The 20750-nt window shown below is 37.9% G+C and overlaps 1 protein-coding gene across 10 annotated transcripts in view; it reads left to right on the top strand.

Annotated features, from left to right (window-relative positions):
• Ktn1 (kinectin 1) overlaps positions 1-20750 on the top strand; it is a 98997-nt gene that overhangs the window by 54032 nt on the left and 24215 nt on the right. For 4 of the 10 annotated variants that reach the window (XM_057786781.1, XM_057786784.1, XM_057786778.1 and 1 more), the window contains 15 exons: positions 1399-1433; positions 1843-1933; positions 2511-2579; positions 3623-3660; positions 4599-4689; positions 4823-4891; positions 6143-6180; positions 6772-6862; positions 6940-7008; positions 7702-7739; positions 10856-10946; positions 13172-13240; positions 15120-15154; positions 17522-17612; positions 19782-19868. In XM_057786781.1, the coding sequence (XP_057642764.1) occupies positions 1399-1433; positions 1843-1933; positions 2511-2579; positions 3623-3660; positions 4599-4689; positions 4823-4891; positions 6143-6180; positions 6772-6862; positions 6940-7008; positions 7702-7739; positions 10856-10946; positions 13172-13240; positions 15120-15154; positions 17522-17612; positions 19782-19868 (1002 nt within the window). The remainder of the gene's footprint in view (positions 1-1398; positions 1434-1842; positions 1934-2510; positions 2580-3622; positions 3661-4598; positions 4690-4822; positions 4892-6142; positions 6181-6771; positions 6863-6939; positions 7009-7701; positions 7740-10855; positions 10947-13171; positions 13241-15119; positions 15155-17521; positions 17613-19781; positions 19869-20750) is intronic. The other 6 variants (XM_057786780.1, XM_057786776.1, XM_057786779.1 and 3 more) reach the window with 3 other exon arrangements.

Genomic DNA, 20750 nt, shown 5'->3' with positions numbered 1-20750 from the left:
CTTTCCTTTGCAGATAACAAAACAATTTTTATGAAGTACAGACAGAATTTAGGGCATTGTTGTGTCCAGGATGAGTAAAGATGAGGACCTGCATTTAGGCACCAAAGAGAAGGGAATGATGTAAAAGTATAGAAGAGGTGGAATATTAGGCCTCAGATTTTGCAATGGAACATTAGTTTTATTTTTGAAAATGAATATAATGAGATAGACTTAAGAAATCGGAAATGAACAGAATTAGAAGATTGTTTAATGAGGTATGGATAGAAAACTCCAGACCTGTTTGGCCAGATACTAAATTGCCTGAGTGAGAATGTGGAGGGAGAAAGCTTTGCTTCCATATGTATATTAGTAACCCCAGACATTTGTAGGTGAGCACATGCTGGGTTCTAGAACTGAAAAGTCAAGTGCGTATGACCAGTTTTAATGTCATGTTTTCCATGCTTTATAAGGAGATGTATTGTGTACTGCTCCTGCGGTGCACATGCACTTTTTAATATAGTCTCTGTTGTGGTCTGGTAACTTTTATTATATCTGTCTACTTGTTCAAAACCCACTGATTATAAACAAGATTTATGCAATTGAATTTGTGTTAGACTTCAGTGTTGGTTGGGATAAAACACTTGAAAAAGGAAAGGCCACGCCTAACGGTGGTGGCGCATGCCTTTAATTCCAGCACGCAGGAGACAGAGGCAGGTGGATCTCTATGAGTTTGAGGCCAGCCTGGTCTACAAGAGCCAGTTCAAGGACAGGCCTGAAAACTACAGAGAAACCCTGTCTCAAAAAAACCAAACCAAACCAAGCCAACCAAACAAGCAAACAAAAACCCAAAAAACAACAACAAAAAAGGAAACAGCCTCTTGTGACTTTAGCCTTTAAATGCCTAAATTTTTTTATATTTGAGGAAATCTTTCCATTGTCACTTAGTGACTGAAAATTACCCTTAAGTTGCTAGAGCCACGTCCTCCTTTTGTATCCTGGACCTAGATGTTTTTTTTTTCTGCTCTTTTGATTAAAAAATTTGTAATTGTTAAATTTAGTCCTCAAAGAAGGACTAAATTTTGGAATTACTTAGAATCCTGAAGTATTTCCACAGAATCTTTTTCTAAATTAATCTTCTTTTTTAAGAATTATTTTTATTGAGCTATATAGTTTTCTCTGCTCCCCTCTCTTCCTCTCCCTCTCCCTTTTCCTTTCCAGTCTACCCTCTCTCATGGTCCCCATGCTCCCAGTTTACTCAGGAGATCTTGTCTTTTTCTACTTCCCATGTAGATTAGATCCATGTATGTCTCTCTCAGGATCCTCTTTGTTGCCTAGGTTCTCTGGGATTGTGAATTGTAAACTAATTTTATCTTATGCAAACTTGGTAGAATTAAGCCTTTTTGTTGTTTTTGTTTTTAGCCTAATAAAGATATTATGGAACAAATGGAAAAATGGTAAGAGTTTAACTTTTTCATTACTTTGGTGACTCATTCCTACCAAATTTGTGGTGACAAAATAGTTAGCTGTAATAATCTAGGTTCTTAAAGTTCTATTTGTGTTTTGTGGTAGAAAAGAGTGTTTTGGACTGTGGTTTAGTCAGGGTTACTGTATGGTATGTTTGTGGGTGTCATGTGATATGGATTGACTTGTTCAGGCTGTTGTCATCCATATATTACCTGAGCATGTTTTAATTATTGGTGAGGAGTCCACCTTAACACCATGATTGAGATCCTCAGAAATCTTTCTAGAATTAAAAGTTCATAATGAATGAGGGACAGAGGGGCTGATCTATGTAAAATACTTAGGAATGATATTTACCTTGATCAAGTAGTTCATACATATGTTTTAAATTTATAATTTCAGCATTCAAGAAAAAGATGAAAAGTTAAAGACGGTAGAAGAATTACTTGAAACTGGACTCATTCAGGTGGCCACGAAAGAGGAGGAGCTGAATGTAAATAATTTTCCAGCTTGTTTTCCTTGTGTCATTTTGTCAGTGTGGAGGAGGGTTTCTCTGATTGTGTGCTGTATGTTACAAGTTCAGGAAAAATTTCATTTAATTTAAATGGTAGTTCTTTAGAAACTGAAAATGGGTAGATGATTGTAGTTTTCACCTACTCAGTTAGATAGATGCTGTCACTACAGTTTGTAGTGTGTGTTCCTCTGGCACCCGTGTTCAGAATATAACCAGCAGACATCCTAAGTCTGTGACTGGCTGTGGGGTGAGCAAGTCAAGTACAACTGCTCCATGCTCACTGCCCCTTATTAAATTAACACGGAACTTTGGGAAAGTAAATTAAAAGATGTAATTGGATTTATAACTGCTGTGGCTTAGCTGAGAAATGGCACTCTGGGTCTTTGAGGGTGTTGGCACTTCAGTGGAAATGTATGTGGTGATAACTGAATTTCAGAATGGTTGACTATCAGGTTATAGGGAAAAGGGTAGAAGAGGAAGAATGGACTAGCTTATTTTGAACTAGCGAGTGTTTTAAGAATAAAAAAGTATGTTGTGCTTATGGTTTTGAAAACAGGCCATAAGAACAGAAAACTCAACCCTGACGAAAGAAGTTCAAGAATTAAAGGCCAAGCAGAGTGACCAGGTAATTCATATTGTGTAATGCATACTGTTGATCTACACATTTCTCCTTATAGCAGGCACAGCTGGTGCTTGAATTGCAACACCTAGTTGTTTCTTTTCCAAGGCTGAATTTTTCAATTAAACTTTTAATCAATGAATCATTAGTGACTTGAGTGGTAATAGAAGCTGCTGTTTATTGAAAACTGTCTGCATGCTAGGTAGGCACTCTATGAACTACTCCAAATAGGATTTCAATTTTTTCTTTATCTAGTTAAATTTACTTATATTTTATGTGTATGAGTGTTTTGCTTGTATGTGTGTCCATGCATCACGTGCAGGCAGTGCCCCTTAGAGGTCAGTAGAGGGCATCAGATGTCCTGGGTCTGGAGTTTTGAGATGGTTGTGAGCAGCTATGTGAGTGCTAGATACTGAACTTGGGTTCTCTGAAAGAATAGCAAGTGCTTTCAACTTTTGAGCCATCCCTCCAGCCCAACTTTTTTTTTTTATTTAAAAAATTTTATTATTATTGGTGGTGTTGCTGTTTGTAGGATATATGAAGGTACAAATGTACCAGGGATCGCTTGTGGAGGTCAGAGGACAACTTAGGAAGTGGAAGTGCTCTCTCCATCCACATTCATGTACATCATCAGGCTTGGGTGACAAGCATTTACCCTCTGAGCCATCTTGCTGGCCATTTTCTTTTCTTTTTTTTTTTTTTAATACAACAATAAAGGGTTTTGACTACACATATAAATCAAGTCTAATGACAGCAAAAAGACAATTTCAGCAAAAAGACAATTTCTTAGGTGTAATTTTTTCACCTGGTTAGAATTACTTAGTAATAAGCATTTATCTAATGATTATTCTTCTGGGCCACGCTCAAATCTGCCTATTTTCAAAATGTTCCTCACTTTTACCATTATGTTAAGAAAATCTAGAATTTCTGGGCTTTCTTTTTCCTTTTTGATTTGAATTTGTATAATAACAAATTTAGGGATTATGTATATTTCTCTGACTCACTCATGATTTTAAAAGTTACTAAATTATGCATCTTTCTATTTCTAGGTTTCTTTTGTGTCTCTAGTTGAAGAGCTTAGGAGAGTGTAAGTGATAACATTGTTATAAATTTTTTTTTTAACTTAATTTTCTTAGTGCTATTAAATGGAGTTTTATTTATTTGTAATAGTTGACATACATTATTACATCTCTCCCTCCCTCCCTCCCTCCCTCCCTCCCTCCCTCCCTCCCTCCCTCCCTCCCTCCCTCCCTCCCTCCCTCCCTATCTCTCTGCCTGCCTGCCTGCCTGCCTACCTACCTACCTACCTGCATTATTTTCTATAAGTGACATACATTACTCCCCCCTACTTCCCCCTATTTTTCCCCCTCTCTCCCTTTCTAGTTCAATCTGGCTGGGGTTTTCCCTACTACTTGGGCCTGGTGTCTTAACTCCTGCATTTTTTCTGTTACCTTCCTGAGGACTGAGATAGTGTATGCACCACTCCTGACTCAGTTGAACCTGCATTCTAGAATTTCTATCAGTGAACTAAGGGAGATTAGCAGTGCTATCCAAATTGAAAGATTTCATCTTTTTTAAAATCCATTTTCATGATTGATTCTTTTTTTTATGTGACATCAATTGTTAATTTTCCGTGTTTAGCAGAAGCTATTACAGATGAGCTTATGTTGCACAGAGATACAGTCATATTGTGTAGTAAGCTCAAAGTCCTATAAGCCCATGTCCTTGGATGGAGCTTGATCCTCCCTGGTGTTGGGATTTTAATGGCACACATGGTGGGTGTCCTGTGTATTTTGAAGCACACCACCATCTTCTTGCATGCACAGATTTCTAGTAGCTGTTGATTACATTCTTCCTGAAAGGAGTGTTAAGTATTTTCTCTGCTTGTCTGTGAAGTTGGGTACTGTTTCACTTTCAGTGAAGGAGTTGGCTTGGAGAGTTCTCATGCCATGGTGCTGTTTTTATGCTTATTTGGTGGGTCTCAGCCGTTTCTAGTCAAGTTAATATTTGATTTGTTTGTTTAAGGATCCATGAGAAAGATGGACAGATCAAGTCTGTGGAAGAGCTTCTAGAAGTTGAACTTCTCAAAGTTGCTAATAAGGAGAAAACTGTTCAGGTATTAGGAGAGAGAACAGTGTCTGGGCTTTCTGTTCAACTCGAGTTAATACCATTTGATTCCATGTGTTTATATGTTGTCAACTTCAGTGTGTTTTCCATTGTCCAATCTTGTCTGTTTTATCATTGTCAAGGCTTTGAAACAGGAAATAGAGGTTCTAAAAGAAGAAATAGGAAATGCCCAGCTTGAAAAGGCTCACCAGGTAAAAATCCCAGAGCCACAGCATGACAGACTCAGTAGTGCCTATGTTATATATGAGCTACTTTAAATTTGGTTCTTCTTGCTATTCAGAAAAGCCCTTTAATAGCTTACTACAAGTATATTTATTTATATTCCTTTTTAAAACCTTTTACTAAGGCCGTCTTCTAGAACAAGTTCTCTGTATTAATGTTTCATTTAATCCGTTTAAAAAATGCAAAATACAGAACACTGGTAAAACAAACTGCATGGACCAGAATGTGTTGTTATAGAATGTGTATTCATCCTCTGAATGTAGCAAAAAAAAAAAAAGTGAGTTTCCTTGGAGATTCTAAGAAGTAGACTTTACTTGGTGGATGGGTTTTATTAAATTTAATCTGATAAGTCTTCATTAAAATGATGAGATTGTGTGGAAGAGATGATTTGTTTATCCTTTGGATTAATGCAACAGCCTGTCAAAGCCCCATGCTAGTATTGGAGATAGTGTTTTGTGACTGAACCTTCATGAGGGGCTCCTGAGGAGCTGACATCTGAATCAAGGCCGTGAGTGAGTGGGATACAGTGTTAGATTGCCAGGGACTTTCTAGAAAGGAAGCCCAGGGCTGGGGAGGGTAAAGTGCTCATTGTACCAGCACAGGATTAGAATTCAGATCTCCAGCTTTTCTGTAGAAGCTGAGCATGGCAGTACATAGCTGGAGGATAGAAACAGAAAGATCTTAGGACCTCCCTGGCCAGTCAGGTTAACCAGATCCAAGTGTCAGAACATGACGTGAAGAGCAGTAGATGAGTGTAGATTCACCATGTTGACCTCTGCCTCTTGCACATTTGTGGATGCATGCACATTTCAATCATAAACAAATAACATACATAAATAGTAAGAAATTAAGGAAAACACAGAGCGCTATAGAGCAAATGTTCCTGAGGACCAGGCTGGAAAATTCTGATACTGCATGGAAGTGTGTGGAGATGGGAAGACTCATGTTCTTAACTGTGGCAATACTTCTTTAACCTCTGTGCAGTGTGCTATTTATGATAATCACCGTTACTCTGGCCCTGCCCTGTTATTACTTACTTTGTTAGTTTAACTGTCACTGGAACTAGAAGAGGTGAAATGTAAACTCATCTCATTTTGGCATGGACAATTTAGCTTGGAATTTGTATTTTGAAGTATACACATTATAAAGATTGACAACACAAAGCTTGATTAGTTTAGAGAAAGAATTTTGAATTGCTTTTTCTGTCCTTTGTATTTTAGTTATCTGTCACCTCTCAAGTTCAGGAGCTTCAGAACTTGTGAGTAACATTTATCTTATTTTTCTAGAAGTTAAATTTAATGAAAATTGTAGCTTTTTTATAATTTGATTTCATTGTTCTGGAAAATACTGAGTTTTTTCAGAAGTCCTTAGGATTTTTGTTTTTGTCTTTTGTAAGTCTTTGGTTCTCATCACATTTTAACAGCTACTATTTTTTTGTGGGAAAGAGGTGGTGGTATGAGAATCCCTATTCTTTGGAGTTATAATCGTAGTATACTTTAAATGGAGATGTTGCTTCTTGCATATTTTAATTACCATGTAAAACTGGCATGGAGTTGACACCTGAGCTGGTTTGCTAAGCTGTGTGAGTTTCCTGATACTGCCTAGATGGGATGGACGGTGTGGGCAAGAGTAGAGCTCCATTCATTCCTCCGTTCTCTCTTCAGTGATAGCTTGACTTTGCTTATCTTACACTTTTTAATTTTGTATCTCAAATCTTGTATTCCTTTATATTAAAATGGTTTGTAGAAATATTTATTTCTACAATAGGACAGTGGACGTGGACTACAAAAACACCTGGGTATTTAAGATCATGTAAAATTTTTACTTGTCCCTCTTAATAACTTGCCAGATTAAGAGGCAAGGAAGAAGAGGTGAACACCATGAAGGCTGCGTTAGAAGACAAAGACAGAGACCTGACAGATAGAGGGAAATGGATACAGGTGAGAAGCTGCAAACAGCAGTGAGAGCAACCCTTTCTCTGATAGTTGAGTATCAATTCATATCTATTCTTTTTAAGGATCTTCAAGAAGAAAACAAATCTTTAAAGGCTCATGTTCAGGAGGTGGCGCTGCCTGCTTTGTCAGAGGTACAGTATAAACAAGAGTGTGCTTCAGAAGCAGTGTCCATCCCATGTAACACTCTAGAAAGTAAGAGGGAAGACCTCAGTTTGTGTGTTGTGCCATAGTTCAGTTATTGCTTTTGTTAACTTTTATTACTGTCAAGCCAAGTTTAATTGCCTGATTTGTCAAGCTAATAGTGTAAGCATTTCTTTTTCCTTTCTTTGTCAGATAGACTTCAGGCTTATGTTTAATTGTGCTGCTTATTTGGTACACTAATCTAGGATCCCGGAACTTACTCTGTAGACCAGGCTGGCTTCCAACTCAGAGATCCTCTTGACTCTGCCTCCCAAGTGCTGGGATTAAAGGCCTGCACTGCCACCACCTGCTTTAAAAAAATACTTTTTGAAAGATTTTTGAAAGTGTGATCAGGAAAACTCAATCCTCCTAGGCTTGTTGGCTTATACCTGTGAGCCCATCCCCTGGAAAGCTGAAGTAAAAGGGTCACTGTGGGCTTAAAGCCATCCTGGGCTACATAGTGAGCTCCTGTTTCAAAAATCTATAGAAAGGGATAAAAAGCATTTCATTTTTTAATAAACAACCTAATCTTAAATTTAGCATGATTATATTTTTATTTTATAGTTGGGTATAATGTCGGCATGCATTTGTTTTGATGATGATTTGTTTTGATGCTAGCATTAAAAGGTAAATCTGTTTCTTAGGTGTGTTCAACACCACGGTTTGAAGAACTTGAAAATATGTAAGTATGCTTTTAGCTAGTACTTTGATGAGGTGTGCCAGAATGTGCTTAAAATTAATTTTTATGGGTCTCTGATTTCATGGTCAAGTATTAATTATAGTCTAGAGACAGATAAGAGAAATTCCTGCTTGCTGAGTGGTAAAGCAGAGACCCTTTAAATGTTTAAGAACACCTAAAGACTTGCCCATTTTCTCCAGGATTCTTGCTGCAAATATAGACTTTTTCCACAAACAAATTGTTCAGTTATTATAAAGAGGAAATCAGTTGATTTCCATTTATTCAGTAGATAATCCTAGCCATAACCGATCGTGGCCATATCATAATTGTACTTGCTTTTAGGAAGCATGGATCTTGTCAAGCTAGTTCCATGCTCAATAATAAAAATATCACCACCACTTAGATCATAGAGATCTGCCTTCTTAGGTGTTCATACCAGAATAGTATTATTATAGCATTGTTTTTATCCTGCAAAAGTCATTATTTTTTTGAGACAGAGTCTTACTTTGTTGCCCAGGCTGGCTTCAGACTTACTCAGTAGATCACCATCACACCCAATAAATGTTTCCTTCCTTCCTTCCTTCCTTCCTTCCTTCCTTCCTTCCTTCCTTCCTTCCTTCCTTCCTTCCTTCTCTTCTCTTCTCTTCTCTTTTCTTTTCTTTTCTTTGTTTTTGAGACAAGGTGTCCCTGTGTAGCTTTGGAGCCTGTCCTGGAACTAGCTCTTGCAGACCACACTGGCTTCAAACGCACAGAGATCCGCCTGCCTCTGCCTCACGAGTGCTGAGATTATAGGTGTGCACTACCACCGCCCAGCTCAAAGTTGTTTTTCTTAAACTACACCACAAACTAAAGAATTAAAACTAGGTCCCACGTTTTTGGAGAATCACTTTAAACATTCATTGTATGTGTACATGTGGTTTTGTGAGCCATGGCGCTTGTATGTAGGCTAGAGGGACAACTTACGGGAATCAGTTTTCTCCCTCAGCCATGTTGTTGTGAATCGAATTGAGGTTGTCAGGCTTGGTGTCAAGTGCCTCCACTTGTTTGATGGGCCGTCTCATTGGCCTGAGGAGGATTACTTTTGAGAACTTTTTCTTTGGCAGGATATCCGTCAGCATTGATTGACATTTGTTTAAGAAGAGCCTTCTTTGAACAGTGTCTTTAAGATTATGAAGATTGCAGGTTGTGTTTTGAATACAAGGGACTGACTTTTCTGGGCATCATGATTGTGTATGTATTTATAGACTGAGTAGCCATCAGGATATTTTTCTCTCATCTGCTAGTAGGAGCTTAGAGATACATTTATGGCCTCTTGCAGTGTATATATAATCACTAAAGTATATAGTTTTAGGATTATTTTTATCCTTAATTTTTCTTGACCTGCCCTGTTATTACCTTTTTAAGACAGGGTCCCACTGTGTAGCGTTGAGTGGCCTGGGGCTTAGACGATCTCCCTGCCTCTGCCTCCTAAGTTCTGGGACCTATAGGTGTGTACAGTAGACCTGGTTCTTGACCTTTCTTTTGGTAAATAATAGACTTTATTTGGGGAGAAGCCCTTTTAGATCTCCAGAAAAGATTGAGAAGTCTCGTTTCCATATCACCACTCCGTTTCCTCCTGTTACTAACATATCTACATTGATGCAGTATACCCCTTACCACCACTGAACAAAAAGCTATGGTTGTTAGCAGCAGAACACTGTGTTTTCCATTAGCTCTCAGCAAATGTTTAAGAACAATGCATCATCACTGTGTCATGCAGGGCAAGTTTTCCTCTCCTTCAAGGATCCCTCTTGTTAACCTTTTCATCCCTCCCTCCTTCTCCCCTCCCCATTCACTCTCCAACCCATATCTCCCTTGAAACCTGGCGTGTGCGCGTACTGCCTTCCTCTGTAGTTTACCTTCTCCAGAGGGAGGGACCTGGTTGGAGCCATACAGTACACACGGCCTTCTGAGATTGACTTCACTTAGGGGAATGCATCTAAGACTAGCCCTGCCTTTCCACCATCCATTCCTTTTTTTCCTTTTTCTTACTTTGTTTTTATTCCTCCCCTCCCCTCTTCTCTTCCTCCACCTTTTTCTTTCTTTTTTTTCCTTTTTCATTCAGGAAACAAGGTTTCCTTTGTAGCCCAGGCTGGCCTTGAATGTTCTTGTAGTCTTCTTACCCCAGCCTCTTGAATGCACGCATGTGCCCATATGTCTGGCTTTCTTTCCATTTTTTAAAATTTTACTGTTTATGTATGCCTTTGTGTCATTTTTTTTGTAAATACCTATAATTTCTTGACACTTTCTAAATTAGTAAAGGATAAAAGTAGTGTTCTACTCAGCAAATACTTGAAGAGTCTTATATGTCTTTAGACACTGGAGGTACTGAAAAGGATAAATAGGTTCTAGCCCTGAGAAAATGGACACATCCCTTAGTGGTGTTAGGTGTTGAGAGAACTCTGTTGTTTACAATGAAAAGGGCAGGTAGAATTGGCTTGGGCGAAATTGAAGCCTTACGTGTGTGAGGGAAGGCTCACTGGGTAAAGGTGCTTGCTCCGAAGCCTAAAACTCTGGTTGAGAGAGAAACTGACTTCTTGGTACTGTGGTACATAGTCACACAGGGCACCGTGCCCCACACCCGGTGGGAGAGAATTGACTCCTGTCAGTTATTTCCTGGCTTTTAGTGTGTGCCGTGGCGTGTGTATACCTACCTACCCTTCACTCCATCTTTAGAAATAAACTATAAAGTTGAAAGAAGTAGAAGTATCAAATTAAACATGTATATATCTTTAGTACAAGGATTGAGTGTTTTCTAACTTCTAGGGTTAATGAATTGTGGCTAAGATATTTTTTTATAGTAAGTAGCTGAAATGTTTTGTATTTAGCATTTTAGTTTTTTCTCTTGTGCAATGCCGTATTTACTTAAGAGGTATTAGAATAAAGTATGTTGTTTTAGATTGTTTTTGACGAGGAAATATAAAGCTCTTGGAAATACTGTCTTTTAAAACAAATCCTAAGTAGATAGAATACAGAAATGGCTGGTAGACATTGATTGTGCTGTCTTTTTCTCAGGGACGATAGCAGAGTCTGGTTTTTCTTTGTACAGTACTAAATAAGGTCCTTGTAAAAAATTCTAGGTTGAAAGAAAAGGAAAATGAAATTAAGAGAATAGAAGCTATATTAAAAGATACAGAGAGTGATCTTTCCAACAAATCAAAGCTGTTACAGGTAAGTGTGAGTACTTAAAATTAATTAGTAGATGAGTTCTTTGATTGTTCAGGTTGTGGGCTGGTTCTGTCTTTTGAGAAAGTGCTTAGTTTAAGTTCCAGTGTTAAGACTTGTCATAGAAATGCCTTTCTTGATTTTTTAACAGTTTGTTTTGTTTCATATTGACCAAATCCAGGGAATCTAAGGCCTTGTACATGTAAGACAAATGCTCCATATATACTTACCTACATCACTAGTTTTTGATTTTTAAAGTTTTTTTTTTTTTTGTTTTGTTTCGTTTTTGGATTTTTTTCGAGACAGGGTTTCTCCGTAGCTTTTGGTTCCTGTCCTGGAACTAGCTCTTGTAGACCAGGCTGGCCTCGAACTTCCTGTTTTTTTTTTTTTCTTTTTGAGACAGTGTCTCAGCCTGGCCTTGAACTTTCTATGAAACCCTGGCTAGCCTCTAACTTGTGGTCCTCCTCTTGCCTCTGAGCTGGAGTATTGGAATTAAAGGCATGTGAGTCAGCATGCCCAGCTGCCCTTTACCTTTAGTGAGTTTGTTCATTATGTACTGTATAAGCAATCACAGCTGATGAAGATACCTGAACATTTAGGGTTGTTCTCTAGTTACAAGTATACTTCATTAGCTATTGTTGCAAACGTATTTTGAATACTATTTGTCTTATACTTTCCTAGAAGTAACATTTTGTGTTAATGGTTTAAATAAGTTTACTTTGTTTTCAGAGCGATTAGTAGTTTAAAGAGAAACTCAGTTTGCACTTTCTATGTAGTTACTACTCAAAGTAGCCACAGACATTATCCTGAAGGGGCAGTGAGTCTGTAGCAGCCTGCAGTACCTTGGAGCAGCCTGGTCCATGTTTGTGCTCTAGGTGGAGCTGTTGTTCCGTCACAAGCCCTCTCTCACTAAGTACAATTATGTTCAGTTTTATTAGGCCACGGTGAAATGCTCCTTGAATGTGTTCTTACTTAAGCTACACTCTTGGGCTGGAGAGATGGCTCAGAGGTTAAGAGCACTGACTGCTCTTCTGGAGGTCCTGAGTTCAATTCCCAGCAACCACATGGTGGCTCACAACCATCTGTAATGAGATCTGGTATCCTCTTCTGGCATACATGGAGGCTGAACACTGTGTACATAATAAATAAATCTTTTAAAAAAAAAAAAAGCTACACTCTTGCCAACAGGACTGTTTCCCCTTCATGTCCAGCATTGGCAAAAGGTGTAGACATGATGTCATACTTAAAAAGAAGGATCATTTTAAATGGCTTTAGATTTAGTATGTTTAAGTCATGTGTATGTTAATTGATCTTTTAATTTTGTTCCACAATTGTTCTTCTGGGATGACTTAAAAAAGAACCTAACTTTAAGATCTTTTTTATATAATATTAAAAATTGAAAATGAATGTTTTGTTATTATGTGCGGTTTGACTATCTTTGACTCCCATCCTCTCTTCTAAATTTGAGAGTGTTTATGCATTGAAATATAAGCAGTTCCTGTTTTAAGTCACAGGAAGAAAGCACTCTCATTTTGTGATTTTTGAACACTTTTGTGTTTCCTTTTAATAAGTAGAATTTTAGTTCATGTAAATTACTGCACTGAGTGGTGAGAATAGCGTTCTAACCTTAGGAAGGGAAGCTAACTGTGCAGTAAACTGTCTGTCAGCACTGCAGTGTTCCCCACGGGATTTTATAACGGTAGCAGCAGGCATCTCAGGTTGTCGCTGCCCCTGTCTGGAGTCTGTTTATATTACTAGAAGACAGAAGAGCCTGTAACAATGCTGCAGTGAGGTGCTTGAGAGCCTTGCCCTGGCAGATGCATGTCACCCTATTCTAGAGTCTTAAAGGGGTCGGGTCAGTTTATTCTACTGAAACATACCCCTTCCAAGGCTAGAACTAAATAAAGTTACTGTATTTTAATTTAGTGGTGCTTTTTTTGGTTTTTCGAGACAGGGTTTCTCTGTTTAACAGCCCTAGCTGTCCTGGAACTAGCTCTTGTAAACCAGGCTGGCCTCAAACTCACAGAGATCCTCCTGCCTCTGCTGCCTGAGTGCTAGGATTAAAGGAGTGCGTCAACACTGCCCAGCTAGTAGTGCTTTTTAATTTGGCCTTTTCCATCTTTTTAAAATTGTTACTGTTTTGGAGTTTTCCTAGACTGTATGACATTTTAAAACCTTATAGAAAAATAAAAATCTCTGTCTAGGTATTCATGTTTAATTTTTGTTTATAGGAAGTACAAGATGAAAATAAATTATTTAAATCCCAAGTTGAACAGCTTACTCAACAGAACCACCAACAGGTAGGGATTATTCCAAGTCTCACCTTTTCCTATATGGTAGCTGTTTCCAGTTACTCTTGTTTTTACATGTTCATGGAGAATAAAAGTAATGTTACTATACATACACGTGTGTTCTCTGATCAGTGTTCCAGCTCTGTTATATACATATGTGTGTGTTCTCTGATTAGTGTTCTAGCTCTGCTGTATACGTGTGTGTGCAGGTGTGACCATTGTTTTAACTCTATTATAATATATATGTGTGCATATATGCTTTGATCAGTGGTCCAACTCTGTTATATACATATATATGTATGCATGTGTGTTCTAATCAGTGTTACAGCTCTATTATAATATACACATATGTGTGTACCCTGACCAATTACAGCTCTATTTTATATATATATAATAATATACATGTATGTGTGTGCCCTGACCAGCTCTATTATATTTATATATAATAATATACACGTATGTGTGTGCCCTGATCAGTTATATATATGAGCTATAACTGGTCAGGACACAGACACACACACATATAATATATATACACGCACATGTATGTCTGAGCCCTGATCAGTTACAGCTCTATTTTATATATATAATAATATGCACGTATGTGTGTGCCCTGACCAGTTATAGTTCTTATATATATATATATATACACACACACATGTATACATACATACATATATTAAACACGTATGTGTGTACCCTGACCAGTTATAGCTCTAATATATATATGTGTATATATATATACACGTGTATGTACACACACACACACACACACACACACACACACACACACACACACACACACATATATAAAATAATACGTATGTGTGTGCCCTGGCCAGCTCTATTATATTTACAGCTCTATTATATTTATATATTTATGTATGTATATATACACACACGTGTGTGTGTGCTAATTAATGTTACAGCTCTTATATAAACATGTATGTGTGTGTATGCATTGATGAGTGTTCCAGTTCCGTTATAATATACACACGTGTGCATGTGTGACTCTGGTCAGTGTTCCAGCTTTATTATACTCATGTGTATGCTCTGATCAGTGTTACAACTCTTGTTATATACACACATGCTAATGTGCCTGCATATGCTCCAATCTTACAGAATGCTTTTCTTAGGAAGTCAGCTAATGTCTAGGCCCAGGTGTGTTGAAATCTAAGTGTACTTCTATCTTTTTCTCCTTAAACAAAACATCAATAATTGGAAAGAAACTGATAGATATATAAGATAGATGTTATAAGTAATGGGCTAGCATTAATATGCTCTTTAATATATAATACTGTTTGGTAAGAATAAACATAAGGTATTTTAAGAAGATATATATGATATGCACACTTTTTTTTTTTGGCATTTTGGAGGTTGAACCTAGGGACCTTGTGCATGCCAGGCTCGTGTACCACCACTGAGAAAGTCCTAAGCCCTTCCTCATGTGTGCCACCCATTGTTCTCTGAATATGCATGGGTAGATCAGAGACAGTCTGAGTCCCTGTTGACAAACTGGGGCGGAGTTTGAGAAGACTAGTCAGCATACTGTGTTTCCTTCGCGTGTTATATACAGTCACTTTTTTACTGGATGTGAGAAGAATCAGCTTTTTAAATTTTTGTTGTCGTTGTTGATTTTATTTAGTTTTAGGAGCCAATATAAAAAGTACCTTGGTGCTATACAAAGTAAACCCTTTATGGAATGATAATGAAACTTACCACTCAGTACACTTTATAAGTTTGTATATGCTTTTATTAAAACCTCTTGATTGGGATGCTGGCATAATAGAATATTTAATTTTGTTATGTTCTAGAAAGCTTTATTTTGAACTAATATTTAATTCTTTTAATAGCTTTATTTTGAACTAATATTTAATTATTTTAATAGGCATCTTTTCCCTCTCAGGAAGAATTACAAACCGTGTAAGTAATGCATTTATTCAAAGTTTGGTGTGTTACACAGTTAAATGCTGAATTACCTTTAGACAAGGAATTTAATGTAATTTCATGATTGTCTAAATGCTCTGGACTTCTGGCTTGTGGGCAGTTAGGGCTTTCTATCTAAAGCACCTTTTGAGGTATGTCTCCCTTCCAGTTTTGTGGAGGGAGGTTTTTGTGCTTGCTTTCTTACTCTTGTCTTCTGTAGACATTCAGAGAACTCAGATGGGGCGGAGCTGCACTCTGCAGGATTTCCTCAGGTCAGCGCAGCCCTTAGCTCTTCTGCTTGTTCTTCCTTGGCCCACTCTGGACCCATGGTGCAGACTTTGGGCTTTTATGAACTCAGAGTTGTTAGAGTGGTTGCAGTTCTCTTTGAAAGAGTCTTGTTTATTTGTTTGTTGTTTTTAAGATACTGGAACACTCTTTCTTATTGCTCTTTGTTTATCTAAGAGGATAATAATTGAAAGTCATTTCTGGGCCGGGCGGTGGTGGCGCACGCCTTTAATCCCAGCACTTGGGAGGCAGAGGCAGGCGGATCTCTGTGAGTTCGAGACCAGCCTGGTCTACAGAGCTAGTTCCAGGACAGACTCCAAAACCACAGAGAAACCCTGTCCCAAAAAACCAAAACCAAAACAAACCAAAACAAAACAAAACAAAAAAACATTTCTGCTTACAGTTTGTTTGAAAATGCTAAATATGAACCATTTTAAGTATATCAATAAATGATAATAGTCTAAATGTTTTCTCATCTTGACTTATTTGCAAAGTTGCCCATTTAGTAGGCTAGTTGTTAGTTGTTTAACCGAGCCTTGAGTTCAACTTTATGAAGGAAAGAGCCTGCAGACATTTTCTCTAACGAGCTGTTAGTATTTTGGGCTTCAGGAACCATACCAAATCCAGTTTCATGCTGTTACTCTGTTTTGTGTACACATGGGTTTATTCTTGTTTATATGTATGTGTGTTTGGCTGCTTGTCTGTCTGTGTTTCATGGAGGTCAGAAAAGGATGTTGGATTCCCTGAAACCTCAGAGTGGATGTGAGTGGCCTGATGTGGGTGCTGGGAACTGAAGCTGTGTCCTCAGCAAGAGCAACAAGTACTCTTAACCACTGACCTATCTATCACTCTAGCCCGTATTTTAATTACTGACACAGTGGTGCACACCTTAATCCCAGCTATTGGCATGATGAGGCAGGTGGATTACTTGATCAGTGAGTGTTGGACCGATCTTGGCAACATAGTTAGATTTTGTCTTAGCTCTTCCTCCCTTCCCCCCCCAAAAAAACCCACCCCTAAACCAAAACCAATAGTATTACTTTATTAGTCAGACTTGTTACTGCGACCAAGATACTTGATAGTCCATCATCCTTAGCTCTACTGATGCTGGGCTATAATGGGAGAAGAGGATGTTAAGAACCCCACCTCAGAGGATCTGGACTGGGAACAAGGTAAACTTTTCAGTGGCCACTGCTGGTGATACTCTTTTCCCATATGGGTCTAACAGACCCTTTCAAAATAGCACCACCATGTGGGGCCAAACTCCCATCACATGAGTCTTTTTGAGGAAGTAACTTCATGTCCAAAGTATAACAAACAGCTTTTAAGCTCCAGGACCAAGTTGGTTGTTGGTCAACACTTTAGTCTTAAGAAAGTTGTTTGTAATTAGATATTCTGCTGCAGTATAACACAAGTAAATTCTGAAATTTTGTCTTTGTTTCTGCATTTCTGGGAAATAACTAAGGCAGGACCAGGAGAACAACAAGCAAAATCAAAACCATGAATCCTAAGATTGGGTAAAAATAGCAATAGATACCGGGTTACTTTAATATAATGTTGTTGGTTTAATGAGCTAATTAGTCATAACTGATTTCATCGCTTAAAGTAAAATGCTTTTAAAGACTCCTTTGTCTCAAACTCACCCCCAGCTCCCATTAAGACATTTCTACAGCTCAGGCGGGTGCAGCTCAGTGCGGGTAACCTTGAGCTTCCGGTCTTTCTGGCTCTGCTACCCAAGTGCTGGTATTGCAGGTGCTGCACAGTCACACATGTGGGTCATATGTGGGATTGAACCCAGGGCCTTATGTGTGCTTGGTGCAAGCCCTTTGCTGCTTGGGGAGTTACATCTCTAGCCCCAAAAATCAGTTTTGAAATTAAGAATTCATAGGATTGGTTCTTTATTTTACTTAGATCAGTAACTGATCTAAAATCACATTTTTCACAGTATTACCTGTTTTTCTTTTGTATTAAAAATATTGAAATGTAGGTATCTGAATGGTATTATTGTTTAATATGTAAGTTGTGTTACTGTTTATTTTAGATGTTGTTTATCTAAAATATATTCACATTCTGATTTAGAATTTCAGAAAAGGAAAAAGAATTAACTGATCTTCGCAATGAGTTAGATTCTTTGAAGAATGCTGTTGAACATCAGAGGAAGAAAAACAATGTAAGTTACTATTCATGAACAACAGACTTTTCCATTATAGAGCGTTAGTGTTGAAATGGCAGAGGTTTTTTTTTTGTGTGTGTGTGTGTCAATTGTTTTTTCTTTTTAGATGTCTTGATCTTTGTGTGAAAAGCCCTTTTGATTTCTTTGGGGATGTTATTAGAGCAATCATTTTATTGGAAAACAATTTTAGTAGTAAAACGATGAATTTTAATACCAAAAAATACCAGAATGGAGCTTTTTTTTTTTTTTTAAAAAAAAAAAACACAAATTGGTTGATTTTTGTATTAAAACCTTTGCTTAGAAAAATAAATCTTTCAAACTTGTTATTTTAAAAACAAAGGTATTTCCTTTTACTTAAACAAGGTTAAACTTTTGTTGTTATTTTTGAGTTTTTTATGATCGACTAAAAGAATTATTAGTTCAATCTTTGTAATTCAGCTTGCAAAGCCTACCTTGACTGCTCTTTTTATTTCGAGTGAGAGGCAGTGAAAATATTGGTAATTAAGTTTGCTAGTGGTCTTAGAACTGAATGTATGTCTACTAAAATGGGAATGATTACCAAAAAAAAAAAAAAAAAAAAGTGCTGGGTGGTGGTGGTACATGCCTTTAATCCAAGCACTCGTGAGGCAGAGATGGGCGAATCTCTGTGAGTTCCAAGCCAGCCTGGTCTGCAAGAGCTAGTTCCAGGACAGGCTCCAAAGCAACAGAGAAACCTTGTCTAGAAAAACCAAACAGCAAAGCAACAACAAAGTGGAAATGAGTAGTTCTTTCCGATTATACGTCCTGGTCCTTTACTGAGCAGACAGGTCCCCTCTTCCCGAAGGCAGTAACTTGTAGCTGTGAGTATTCCTGCTGGAGAAGTGTTCCACACGAGAATATGCTTGCTGATTGTAAGCAGGATCAAGATGTTCTTAGATGATAGGAGAATATCGATAATAAATGTATTTTTAATGTAAGTTAAATCTTTCAAAGTTTGTGTTGAATTGCTAACAAGTTGGCATTTTCTTGTACCCTGAGTTTGTCAAGATTAGGCATGTGACCGCTCTTTGTGTGCTATGTACTGTTGATCACTAACAGCGTTACTTAGCCACAGGATTTGGCATGAATGGTGCACTATATTTCTAGCATTGTAACTGCTTTATTGCCGGGATTCTGAAATAAGGAGGACACAATAATGGAGTTTAGTTTATTTGCCATCGCAACAGCAGCTCTGCAGGTCTGGATTTCAAACCTGTGGACTTCCTAGGCCAGCAGGGTGCAGCATCAGCCCGCTCCAGTTCTGCTGCTCATTTGCTCCACACATAGGCCAAATTTCTTAACTTTGAGCTGTAGTTTCCCATCTATAAAATGGGAATAAAAATCTCATAAATTATTATAAGGATTAATTAGAATTTGTTGACTGCTAAATATGCAGTATTTGGCATCTAAATTTGCAATAAATGATAATTGTTGGCTTTTAACTTTTGTTTATTCCTAATTCTGAAGATGATTTATAGCATATCGTTTTTATTTGTGTTTGCTAAGGAAATGCTTTCTTTCAGAGCTTGTGTTTAAATGGCCTCCGTTTCTCCTTAACGGAATGTGTTTTATCGTTTCTCTGCCTCATTTACTTCAGTCATCTGGCTAGTACAGTTGTGTCTGATTGCATGTGGGGTCCATGTTTGACCGTGCCAAGATATAGAACACAGAGGGTTACTTCGCTATTCCTAGGAAGACTGGAAATGTACCAGTTTTATTTAAAATAGAGTTAGAGGAAAAAAGTGTTATGCGGCAGTTTACAGTCCTGCGGGTGATGTTGGACTTCATTTTCAAGTTACAGAAGTATTTTCCAGTACTCTGTATTTGCTCTGTCCTTAGCTCTAATGCCTGCAATTGTGGTTGGTGTGTTTACCTTCAAATGCTTTCTTCTTTGTCACATTTGTACAGTTAATTGTTCTTAAAAACTGGCGTATTTGGTGTTGCATACTAAAACATGAGAAGTGGGCATCTTTATTTTCTCATTCAAACTTCTAAACATTACTTTTGTTTTAGCTAATATACACATTTTTCCATTGAAATAATTTTGCAGTAACAAGCATTTAAATGCAGTGCAAAATATTTATGAAGTTAAAGGAGAAATCTTTCAATAATGGATAAACTGAAATCATTCTTTCTAAAAATGATTAGGAGCTTCGGGAGAAAAACTGGGAAGCAATGGAAGCATTGGCATCAACTGAAAAAATGCTGCAGGACAAAGTGAACAAGACTTCCAAGGTTGTAATTAACTCCCAGACATGCCTGTGCACAGAGAAAGTCTGCAGCCTGTCTAGATCAGAGCAGAACTTTCCTTTCACTGCACTTTAAACACAGTCTCTCCTTATCCACATTGTCATCGTCATCACCATCTCTGCTTTCATCTGTCTGCTCCTTGAGACCTTAACTTCTGCCAGTCTGGTCTGTTGGGCGACCTTGTTGGTGTGTTGGTGAGCATAGCTGTAAGCGGTAGAGTCCAGACTCCTGCTGTGTGTGCAGACCTTCCTCGTCAGATGCTGTGTGCCACTGGTGTAGTTAAGAGAACTTTGATGAAGTCCCTCAATCAGAGAAGTTGATGTAAATGAATGGAACAGACTTAGAAACCTACCATGTGTCTGTGGTGCATAGTAAAGTGGGGTGTCTGAGCATACCAGGAGGATTCAGGCAAGGAAGGAAACAGCAAAATCTTAAATAGTACAGAAAAAGTTTCAATTCCAAGTATTTCCTGGGGATGATTGCTCAGAAGAGAGGGACTTAAAACTCTCTATTTTGAAGTGGCTGGGCAGTTGTGGCCCACATGTCCTGTGAAGTATGGACTATTAGTATGAATGGAGAATTCTCTTGATGAGTATATAAAATACTTCCGACAAAAATGTTCCCTTCATTTCCAAAACAACAAAGGACATTCTTCTTGAGCCTTGTCTGTCCACTAGGGAGAAGCGTCCTAATAGTGGAGTAATAGACAGCGGGACAACTGAGTATGAATGCAACATGAAGCCAGGTTAATTAATGCCCCTGTATGATCGCATATGTTTCCACATTCTGAAAGTGTTTGTGTGCCAAGGTAATCTATTGTGTTTTAATTACAAAGTCTTTTGGATATTTGAAACAATTTCTTAGTAG

Source organism: Chionomys nivalis, chromosome 12 (genome assembly GCF_950005125.1).
Source record: "Chionomys nivalis chromosome 12, mChiNiv1.1, whole genome shotgun sequence".
Lineage (NCBI taxonomy): Eukaryota > Metazoa > Chordata > Mammalia > Rodentia > Cricetidae > Chionomys > Chionomys nivalis.
This window is presented reverse-complemented; position numbering and strand designations above follow the sequence as displayed.